Source organism: Nematolebias whitei, chromosome 19 (assembly GCF_014905685.2).
Source record: "Nematolebias whitei isolate Nwh7 chromosome 19, NemWhi1, whole genome shotgun sequence".
Lineage (NCBI taxonomy): Eukaryota > Metazoa > Chordata > Actinopteri > Cyprinodontiformes > Rivulidae > Nematolebias > Nematolebias whitei.
Window position 1 is genome coordinate 10974845 of NC_056516.1, and position 11680 is coordinate 10986524.

Here is an 11680-nt window from a genome sequence, read left to right on the forward strand (position 1 = left end):
TATATATATATATATATATATATATATATATATATATATATATATATGTGTGTGTGTGTGTATTACATATATAAAATATATACAAACACTTGTATATATTGAATGAATGAAATTCCGTCAAGTTTCCAGACAGGTCTCCCGAGGGAGATTAGACCCGGAAGTACTGATCCACTGCGTCAAGTCAGAACAGAAGTTGTCTGACGTAATTGTGAAAAGGGCCTATTACCAGTGAGGTACTCTCCAGGACCATCTCCCAAGATAGACGTGAATTAATTTCTTCACATCATTCCCGTGTTATCATATTTTATGCTTAATCCACAGACCCGTTCATTTGTTCAGCGATAATGGAAAAGTACAGAGAATTTCTTATGACGCAGCTTTCATGTTAAAAGCGATCGATTGGTCGAAGGAGGAAACAGCTGCAGCCCATAAGCTCTGCATCAACGTGTCGATGGTCAGGTTTTGGAGATGCAAAAGTAGTCAAGTCTGGTACATGTTTTAATAAAAGTTTTAAAATTCTTTCTGTGACATCGTTCTTTGTCAATAAATATGCATTTAAATACTGTGATCTAATTTTAAACTCTCATCAGAAACATGGAGGGCTGTGCCTATATGGCATCCTCAGTTGATCTGTTAGCTGTGTAGGCAAATTGGTGAGGGTCAAGGGGTTGTGGGAGGAGTGAAGTGATGTGACTCCTGACCAGATTTCAAAACACTTAATCACCACTGGAGTGAGAGCAACTGGCCGGTAGTCATTTAGACAGGAAATTTGGGGTTTCTTGGGTAAGAGGACTATTGTAGATGTCTTCAGGCAGGGTGGGGCCAGTGAGAAGTCTGGACTGCAAGCAGGCCAGTTCAGCACCTTGACTCTTATTACAAATTCATTCTGTTGGTAACTCTAAATTGTCCCTAGGTGTGAGTGAGAGAGTGAATGGTTGTCTAGTTTGTCTCTATGTGGCCCTGTGATGGACTGGAGACCTGCCCAAGGTGTACCTCACCTCTCGCACAGTGGTGGCTGGACATGGACAATAGTGACCCACACGACCCAAAAAAGGAAGAAGCGGGTAAAGTTAATGGATGTATGCAGTCTGTATGGCATTGTCTTGTTGAAATATGCAAGGTTTTCCTTGAAACGAAACGTCATCTGGAGGAAAGCGTATGTTTTCTGAAGTTTGTATATACCTGCTGAATACCAGTATGTTTTTTTAATGGTTCCTTTCCAGATATGCAAGTTCTCCATATCAGAGACTCTTAATGTACCCATACCTTCAGAGAAGCAGACTTATGAACTGGGCACTTTTGTCAGCCCGCATAACATTTCTCCGCTTTGCTTTAGTCCATTTGAAATAAGCTTTGGTCCAGAGAAGAGGGCAGCGTTTCTGGATAGTGTCAATATATTCTTCTTCTTTGCATGTTAGAGCTTTAACTTGCATTTGTGGATGCCATATTGATGTGTGTTTACAGACAATGATTAGTGGAATTGTTCCTGTGCCCATGCAGTAATGTTCATAAAATAATTAAACCTGTTTTTAATGCTGTGGCCCTTGAGGACCCAAAGATTACCAGCATCTACCGGTAGTATTGACTTTCAGTCTTGTCCTTTTGAGCTCTGATTTCTCCAGATTCATGAAATCTTTTGATAATATTTTAAACTCAAACTTAAACTTTGTGGAGAAACAATTTCTAAAATTGTTAAACTATTTTAGGCGCAACAACAAAGCCCATGCTCAATAATCCAGGTATAAAATCCAACATCTTTCAGTAAGGTCATCTGGACAGTTTCTTTTTTTGTGCTGAAACGTTTTGCCTTCGATCCGGAAGGCTTCATCAGTCAAGGAAACACACAACAAAAATGATTCTTCTTCCAACAGCTTACTCCTGATTTTAGGTGCAGTTTTGTGCAAATTAGTGGACCTATACCCATATTTACTTCTGTGGGACTCGGCCTCTAAAATGTCATTTTTCATACTCAATCCTCTTATTTACTTGTTACAAAGTGCTCCTCCAGCTGTGTATTTGAACCACTTGTGCTGTTTTTTTTCTTACCTCTTCCCAACATCCTTTTTGCAAAATGTTGCTGCCGTTAAAAAAAAAAAACATTTTTTAAATGGTATATTTTCTTAGTTTAAACATTTTATGTTTACTGTTTTGCAATATAAATATTATAGGGGTGACTGATATTTGCAAATCATCACATTATGTTTTTATTTATGATTTGCACAACCTTTTTTTTTCTCAAATTGGGATTTTAGTCCTTTAGTAGTCCCCATTAAGGGAATGACAAAGTGTTGCAACCCATCATCTGTTCTGAGTCATGATTAAGTTTAAACGACAATTCATGAAGACACTATTGTGCATCTTTGAACTTTCATGTTTGTTGTGAGCTGTTGCCTTTCCTTTTAATTACTGCAGAGCTCTGAGCAGATTTCCTCCCTGTGTCAGAACTGAAAGATCAGAAGATCCTACAATCCTGACTCTGTAGCTCAGCTTTGGCATCCGTGTTGTGTGTGTTTCCTGTTTACATAGTTTTCCAAAGCTGTATGTTTTAAGCCTTGTTAAAACTCTCATTTAATGACGGCCTGTATTTGTTTGTGTACCCCGCCTCTCTAGAGTCTGTTGGTGTCTGCGTTGCCTCTGACCCTCATCTGATACAGGACTCCCTACTGGAACCTCCCCCACCCAAGCAAGCTGTGCTCCCTCCTAAATTCCCTACTGGTCTTTCTCTCGAGTCTGCTAGAAGTCCAACACCCTCTGCTTCATCTTCTTCCTCCACCACCTCTTCTTCATCTGTTGAAGTTCCTATGTCCAAACCACCCAGGACAATCTCCCTAATATTTGAAGCCCCACTTCGTCTTCCCATTGCTGCTGCTTCCCCAGCTGACTTTGACACACCTCCCCCCATCCCCCCTCATGCCAAGCAACCTCCTGCCCCTCCACCCAAACCTGCTAACCGTATCGGCAACCCTGCAGTGCTTGGTGAGTTTCACTGTCTTGTTTCTATAAATAGCAGTTGCAATTTTTGTGTGTGTGTGTGTGTGTATTGTTTTTTTTTTTAAGTCACACAGTTGCACATATTTACTCACTATAAAGCCCTTCTGTTACCTATTTGGTGAAATTACCAAGTTTTTGGCAGCTTGGTAATGTCTTGGTAATTTATAATTTTTTGGTAAGGCAGGCGTTTTACAGTATAGTCTCCATACATACATAAACTTTCTCTTGTCTCACTTTTAATTTCTAATCTGTTCAAGATTATTTAACAAAACTTCATATACATCATCACTAGACAGAGTGCCACATACACTTCTCATCACCCCGGCATCAAGGTCACAAATCAAGGACAAAGTTAAAACAATGTCTTTGCTAGTTCTGCCCATAACCTATAACATAAGATTAAATTATCTAAAGTCTTACAATATATATACATACTAAAATAACTATATCATTCCTACTTCGTGGGTTTTCACTTATTGCGAGGGGGTCCGGAACGTAATCCCCACGATAAACGAGGGACTACTATATTTATTTTAGTATTTATATTCATTCATTCAACCATACATTAAGGCTTTATAAACCTTTGCCACACTTTTGTAATGTTCTATACTCTTACCTACGTAATTTTAACAACATTACGTATATGTACTGTACAGCAGCTACTGCAAGATTTTACTCATGAGCTCTGCAGAACAGCAGCTCTGTTCTGGTTCAGCTCAGTTCTGGTTCGGCAGATTTACCCTGCAACGACAAAGCCCACCGCCTCGTCCAGGTTGATGTGCATGTGGATAATTGAGCTTCAGGATTATTTGCTACTTTCCAGCCAGCTCTGGGAACTTAATAGATGGCGTAGATTTACGCTGCAACACTTTCCCTCCATTTTGTCAGAAAGCAGTGACTGCAAGGACTGCTGGCTTCTGCTAGGCTTATTGAAAGAAAACTACAAAATGGTGGTGCCAGTCCTCACCTCCTTCAACAGGTGCGCAGTGGAGAGCATCCTATTCTCCAGCATCAACATATGGCATGGAGGCTGCACAGCTGGAGAAAGAAAAGCTTTGCAGAGAGTGGTGAAGGCTGCACAACGTCTCAATCACATGAGTAATATTAAAGTTGACAATCTTTGAAAACCCGCGAAAAAGCACGTCTGTGCAAGACGAACCACAAAGTAACGAGGAACTACTGTACTCTTTTTTTATTTCATCATACATTGTAACAATAATGCTAAAATTTTCGTGTTGCACCACTACATGACAAAAACGTCCTCTTTACTGACATATTAAAACAGGAAAAGAGCATTCTTAGTTAAAGATACTATTTACAACTTCTTCTCGGTTCTTACCCATTTCAACACATAACAAATTCAATTCAGTTTATTTATATAGTGCCAAATCACAACAAAGTTGTCTCAAGACACTTTACAGGAACATTCACATACATAAAAGCCAATTAGTAAAGTTCTCTATCTAAGGAATCCAGCAGGCAAGTTGAATCTTGGCTTCGTTGCAGTCTCCCATCCTGAGCAAGCACAGTGGCAACAGTGGAAAGAAAAAACTCCCTTTTAAATGGAAGAAACCTCCAGCAGAACCAGGCTCAGGACAAGCGGCCATCTGCTTTGACTGGCTGGTTTGAGAGGACAGGAAGGAGAGACAGATGAACACAGAATGGTAGGTCCAGGTATAGGTCCAGGTGTATCTGAAAGACAAAAAAAAACACATGTTAAGGATATAAAAAATAATTACAAATAAACAGGTTGAGCACAGTAAGTGAAGACAGTAGCAGAGTGAAAATTGTGGTCAATTTGCCCTTAAAACTGGACAATGTGTCAGCCGGCCTTACAGACATAAACTGGAAGTTGGTTCCACAAGAGAGGAGCCTGATAACTGAAAGCTCTGCCTCCCATTCTGTTTTTGTCAATTCTAGGAACCACAAGTAAACCTGCAGTCTGAGAGCGAAGTGCTCTGTATTTGGAAAATATGGAACAATAAGATCTATAATATAAGATGGAGTCAGGTTGTTGAGAGATTTTGGAGGTTAGAAGTAAGATTTTGAATTCTATTCTGGATTTGACAGGGAGCCAATGGAGAGAAACTAAAACTGGAGAGATATGATCTCTCCTACTAACTCCAGTTAAGACTCTGGCAGCAGCATTTTGGATCAACTGAAGACGTTTTAAAGAAGTATTTGGACACCCAGATAATAAACCATTGCAATAGTCCAGTCTAGACGTGACAAATGCATGGACCAGTTTTTCTACATCATTTTTAGATAAAATGTTTCTAATTTTAGTGATAGTACGCAGGTGAAAGAAGGCAGTTATAGTAAAGTTTTTAATGTGGGGGATAAAAGACATGTCCTGATCAAAAATAACACCAAGATTTTTAACATTAGAGCTGGAGGGAGAAAGACTGATAAATTAATTCCTACGGTGCTCAGGTCCAAAAACCAAAACCTGAGTCTTGTCTGTGTTCAACAGGAGAAAATTAAGGGTCATCCAGGTTTTTATGTCTTTAAGACATGCCTAGGTTCGATCCCCAGTCACTACACATCACGTGGCGTCTCTGGGCAGCACGCTTCACCCCCAAAATGCCCCCCGGGCGCTTTCAATAGCTGCCCACTGCACCACCTGGTGGTGGATGGGTTAAATGCAGAGACTAATTTCGCCATTGTATGGAAACATACAGTGCTGACATTGTGATGACATTATTATTATTATTATTATTATTGTAGTCTAAGTAGCTGATTGGATTCATTGGGTTTAATGGACAAATATAATTGTGTGTCATCAGCATAACAATGAAAATTTATCTCATGCTGTTTAATAATTTTACCTAATGGAAGCATATATAGAGTAAAGAGTATTGGCCCAAGCACTGAGCCCTGAGGAACTCCATGACTAACTTTGGTGTATGAAGAAGATTTATTATTTACATTTACAAACTGGAATCTATCAGATAGATATTATTTAAACCATTTTAGAGTTTTTCCTGTAATCCAAATATCATATTGAAGCCTCTGTAGTAAAATATTGTGATCAACTGTTATCAAATGCAGCACTGAGGTCTAACAGGACCAGTATAGACGCACGTCCATTGTCTGAGGCCATGAGAATATCATTATTTACTTTTACTAGTGCTATTTCTGTGCTATGATGAGCTCTAAACCCTGACTGAAACTCTTCAAACAGATTATTTCTTTGTAGATGTTCACACAACTGACCTGCAACTATTTTCTCTAGAATTTTTGAGATGAAAGTTAGATTAGATTTAGGTCTATAGTTGGCCAGAATTTCTGAATCAAGTTCAGACTTATCAAGTAAAGGTTTAATTACAGCAGCCTTAAAGTGCTGTGGTACATAACCATTCATTAAAGACAAATTAAGTAGATCCTAAATGTGGACATTAATTAGGGGAAATACCTCTTTAAACAGTCTGGTTGGTATGGGATCTAGCAGACATGTGGATGGTTTGGATGAGGTAATTATTTTTGACAATTCAGAGAGCTCAACAGGACAAAAACTGTCCAAACATAAATCAGGCTCTAGTGAATTTGTTAAAGTTGCCTCATTTGACAGGGGACTAGAGCTAGTAGAAGGAAAGATGGTTTGAATTTTCTCTCTAATTGAAATAATTCTATTTATAAAGAATCTCATGAAGTCATCACTACTTATAGTTGTAGGGATACATGGTTCAACAGAAATGGGACTTTTAATTAGTCTAGCAATAGTACTAAACAGAAACCTAGGGTTATTTTTATTCTCTATTAAAGATGAGTAATATAAAGTTCTAGCTTTACGGAGAGCTTTTTTATATGTTAGCAGACTGTCTTTCCAAGTTAAATAAAATTCTTCAACATTAGTAGAGCGCCATTTTCTCTCCTGGTTTCTTGATGCCTGCTTTAAAGTACATAACTCAGAATTGAACCAAGGAGCCAGTTTCCTTTGATTGATTACTTTCTTTTTCAGTGGAGCAATTTTATCAAGTGAAGTTTGCATTGAAGTTGTAAGATGATCAACTAGATGATCTAAGTCACTGTTCTCTGATGCATTACTCTGCAAGACAGAGGAAAACATTGATGGAAGAGATTGTTTAAATTTGGTTAAAGCCTTTTCTGATAAGCACCTGCTGAGATGAAATTTACTCTCAGTGACTGTAGTCATTTAATGTAAACTCAAAGGTTGTTAAAAAATGGTCGGACAGAATAGGATTTTGAGGAACTATTACCAAGTCCTTAATCGCTATACCATAGGTCAGAACTAAATCAAGAGTGTGATGATGATAATGAGTAGATGTGCGGACGTTTTGGGTAAAACCAAATGAGTCTATTAAATTATTAAAGGCTCTGCTTAAGCTATCACTTTCAACATCTACATGAATATTGAAATCACCCATTATGATGATTTTATCAGTATTTAATAGTAAGTCAGTTAAGAATTCTGAGAATTCAGACAAAAAATGAGAGTAAGCGCCTGGTGGATGATGTATAACAACTAGTAAAAGTGGCTTTTCTGATTTCCATTTTGGATGAGAAAGACCGAGGGACAGTGATTCAAAAGCATCGTAACTAATAACTGGTTTGGCATTTATCAGTAATCCTGACTGAAAAATAGAAGCTACTCCTCCACCTCGGCCAGTTGTTCTAGGAACATGAAAATTTAAATAATTAACAGGAGTGGATTCATTTATACTAACAAAATCCTCCTGCTGTAGCCAAGTTTCTGTCAGACAGAATAAATCAATATGATGATCAGTTATCAGTTGATTAACTAACAGGGATTTAGAGGAATGAGATCTGATGTTCAATAATCCACATTTCATTTTATGATTTTGCTCTGGTAAAGTAACCATTTATTTTAATAAGATTTTTATGGTTTTTATTTTTAGAGCTGTGTTTTGGTTTATTTAATTTGAGCCGTGGGCAAGTTGACACTGTTTCAATGGGGGTGTGGGTGGGTAACAGAGGAGAAGCAGCAGAGAGGTGTGGAGGACTACAGCTCTGCTTCCTGGACTGGACCCTGGGTTGTCAATAATTTGGGGGATAAACAAAATCAGCCATAATTCTAGAAAGAAGAGCGGTTCCGTCCAAAGTGGGATGGATGCCATCTCTCCGCATCAGACCAGATTTTCCCCAGAAAGAACTCCAGTTATCTATGTAGCCCACGTCGTTGTCAAAACACCACCTGGACACCCAGTGGTTAAACGACGACATACAGTTAAACATGTCATCGCTGGTCAGGCTGGGGAGGGGGCCGGAGTAAACTACGGAGTTCGCCATGGTTTTAGCAAAGTCACACATCGAAGCAACGTTAATTTTAGTGACCTCCGATTGGCGTAACCGAGTGTCATTACCGCCGACGTGAATAACAGTCTTACCGTATTTAGCCTTAGCCTTAGTCAGCAGTTTCAAATAAGATTCTATGTCGCCCGCTCTGACCCCCGGAATGCATTTGACTATGGCCGCTGGAGTCCCTAAAGCCACGTTTCGGACTATGGAGCTGCCAATAACCGGGGTCTGCTTCTCTGCGGGTGTGTCACTGAGCAAGGAAAATCTTTTAAACGTGAACGGGTCGGTGGTGAACTGGGGGCTTAGCCTTAGCACTATGCTTGCTCCGGACAGTTTCCCCAGCTGGCCTGGGGTCCCGGCTGCTCGGGGTCTGCTGGAGGACCGCTAACGGGAGCTATCCTCTGTGGTTCCGCGCTGTCTAAGGGGACCTGGCTAGCTACTGGTTTTTCTACAGCACGGAGCCGAGCTTCCAGTTCAGATAGCCTCTCCTCCAAAGCTACCATAAGACTACATTTGTTACATTTATCATTACCACTAAAGGAGGCAGAGGAGTAACTAAACATCTGACACACTGAGCAAGTGAAAACAGAGGAAGCAGGGAGAGAAGCAGCAGCCATGCTAACTAATGCTAGCAAGAGCTAGCAGAGCCAAATACACCAATAAAAACCGAGAAGTGTTGAAAGATAAAAGGTGTTTTAACCACTATCCAACAGTAGAAAACCAACTGTACTAAGTGTGTTTGTGAACTTGAATGAAAAACTGTGCAAGAGACAGATAAATCCAGAAAACAGAGACGACTCAAGCAAACAATTCTCTCGAGCTACCAACAGCCAAACAGGAAGTGACACAATACGTCTCACCATGAACGTGCAAGGTCAGCCAGCCGTGTCCCAAACCAACCAACCAACTTTTCATCCATCTATCTATCCCAACCAAAGTTTGACAATTACAGGATTGCCCATTCAGGGTTCCATTCAGGTTAGGCTGGTGCTGCAGATTTGACATCAGCAGATTTAATTTAATTGGTTGGCGTTAATTGGTTTGCTAGTCCCGGGGGAGTGGGGTGGGGGATGTCACTTCACAGTTGAGTCATATACTTCCAACCACTGCTCCTTAACACCATTTCCTTCAGATGTTTGTTTCTGGCTGGTTGTGTGATAGATTGTGCTACTATTTTTTTTTTCTTTAGATTGTGCTCCTATTTTTCTTTAGAAAAAATGGTAACACAAAAGATAGCACCAGTGCCTTGGACAAACGACGAGGTGCAGTTGCTGCTGAGCTGAGATTCATGCGGATTTTCCATGACTATCCAGCCTATTTCAAGGCAGCACTGCTGAAAGTCAACAAAACCAAAGATCGGTGCTAGGCCGACTACAGCCAGTCCAGACCGGACCAGACTTTGCAATGCATAAGAGGCTTAGAAGTCTAGAGCAGTGATTTCTAAAGTTGGGAAAGGGATTGTACTGGTAATCTCAGACTATCATGTTTTCATTTTTTAGATAGTTTTCTGAAACTAAATTGAATTAAAGTATAAACGCTAATTACGTTTTTTACTAGATTGTGTAATTAGTCAATAAACATAGTCTATAGTTTTATTGTTGTTGTTGTTATAACCCTTGTTTAACTGGTATAATTTTATTTGCATTCTTGACCAAAGATATTTGACGTCTCAAGTTTCAGTGGCTGTTATTTTGTTGTTCTGAGACCAAAACTTTTAGGTACCAATAGTCGAGATATCCAAAAAAGTTCTATCTGGTCCCCTGGACATTCAAAAAAAAAAAAAAATAAATAAAACAAAGCAAAAAAATATAGAAACGTTTTGTCTCTCATCCAAGAGACTTCCTCAGTCTGAGGTGCTGTTTTCAGCTCAGTCTCTTAAATAGCACCTTCTCAGAGTGGATCAACCAGTTTGCTGCTGACAACCAAAACCAGCTGATCACATGCTCAAGAAGGACCATCAGCCTAACAATGAATCATTAGCACAACGATGGCTGTTTACTATTCACAGAGGGCTGAGTGATACTAGCAATCACAGCATTGTAAGAGGGGGACAGTTGAACCCGGAGGCCTCCACCCTTGTTTAATGATGGACGATTTCTTTTCACAAAGATGGCCTCCTTTACTCCTCTCTCAAACCATCGTTCCTCTCTGTCCAGGATGTGAACATCTTCATCCTTGAAAGAGTGACCGCTGACCTGGAGATGAGTGTAGACCGCAGAATCCTGGCCTGATGATGTTGATCTTCTGTGCTGGGCCATCCTTTTGGCCAGTGGCTGTTTAGTTTCCCCGATGTAAGACTGATCACAGCCCTCCTGACACTGAACAGCATACACAATATTACTCTGTTTGTGCCGGGGGACTGGATCTTTGGGATGAACCAGTCTTTGCCGTAATGTATTTTGGGGTTTAAAAGCCACTGGGACGTTATGTTTAGAAAATAAACGTCTCAGTTTCTCTGATACTCCCTCAACATACGGAATGACCACTGGTCTGGGTCTGGGTTCCTCCTTTTCACCTGATGGCTGACTGGAGTCCTGTTTGGGTTTCTTCTCTGCTTTCAGGACGGCCCAGTTAGGATATCCACATTGCTCTAGAGCCTGTTTTGTGTAGGATTTCTCCTTCTGCCTGGCTCCCGAGTTAGTGGGGATGCTGTCTGCTCTGTGATACAGAGTCCTGATGACTCCTAACTTGTGCTCCAAAGGGTGATGGGAGTCAAACTGCAAATACTGGTCTGTGTGGGTGGGTTTGCGGTACACCTCTGTTTGCAAATGTCCTCTATCAGAGACTGAGACCTCACAGTCCAAGAAAGCCAACTTGCCATTTTTTACATCTTCTCGTGTGAACTTGATGTATTTATCCACCGAGTTAATGTGGTCAGTAAAATGTTGGACTTCCTGAGATTTAATTTTAACCCAGGTGTCGTCAACATACCTGAGCCAATGACTTGGTGGTGTCCCTGAAAAGGATGTCAAGGCTCTCTTTTCTACTTCCTCCATGTACAGGTTGGCAACAATAGGAGAAACTGGAGACCCCATAGCACACCCATGTTTCTGCCTATAATATTGCTCCTCATATGTATATATGTATATGTATATATATATGTATGTGTATATATATATGTATGTGTATATATGTATATATATGTATGTGTATATATGTATATATATGTATATGTATATATGTATATATATGTATATGTGTATATGTATATGTTTATATATGTGTATATGTATATGTTTATATATGTGTATATGTATATGTTTATATATGTGTATATATATATGTGTATATATATGTATATGTAAATGTGTATATATATATGTAAATGTGTATATATATATGTATATGTATATATGTATATGTATGTATATATGTATATGTATGTATATATGTATATGTATGTATATAT

The 11680-nt window shown here is 39.5% G+C and overlaps 1 protein-coding gene across 1 annotated transcript in view; it reads left to right on the plus strand.

The window, feature by feature from the left end:
• The window catches only part of LOC119426064 (phosphatase and actin regulator 4B), a 225519-nt gene that overhangs the window by 79859 nt on the left and 133980 nt on the right, over window positions 1–11680 (plus strand). The window contains exon 6 of the mRNA XM_037693622.1: window positions 2611–2976. Coding sequence (XP_037549550.1) covers window positions 2611–2976 — 366 coding nt within the window. The remainder of the gene's footprint in view (window positions 1–2610; window positions 2977–11680) is intronic.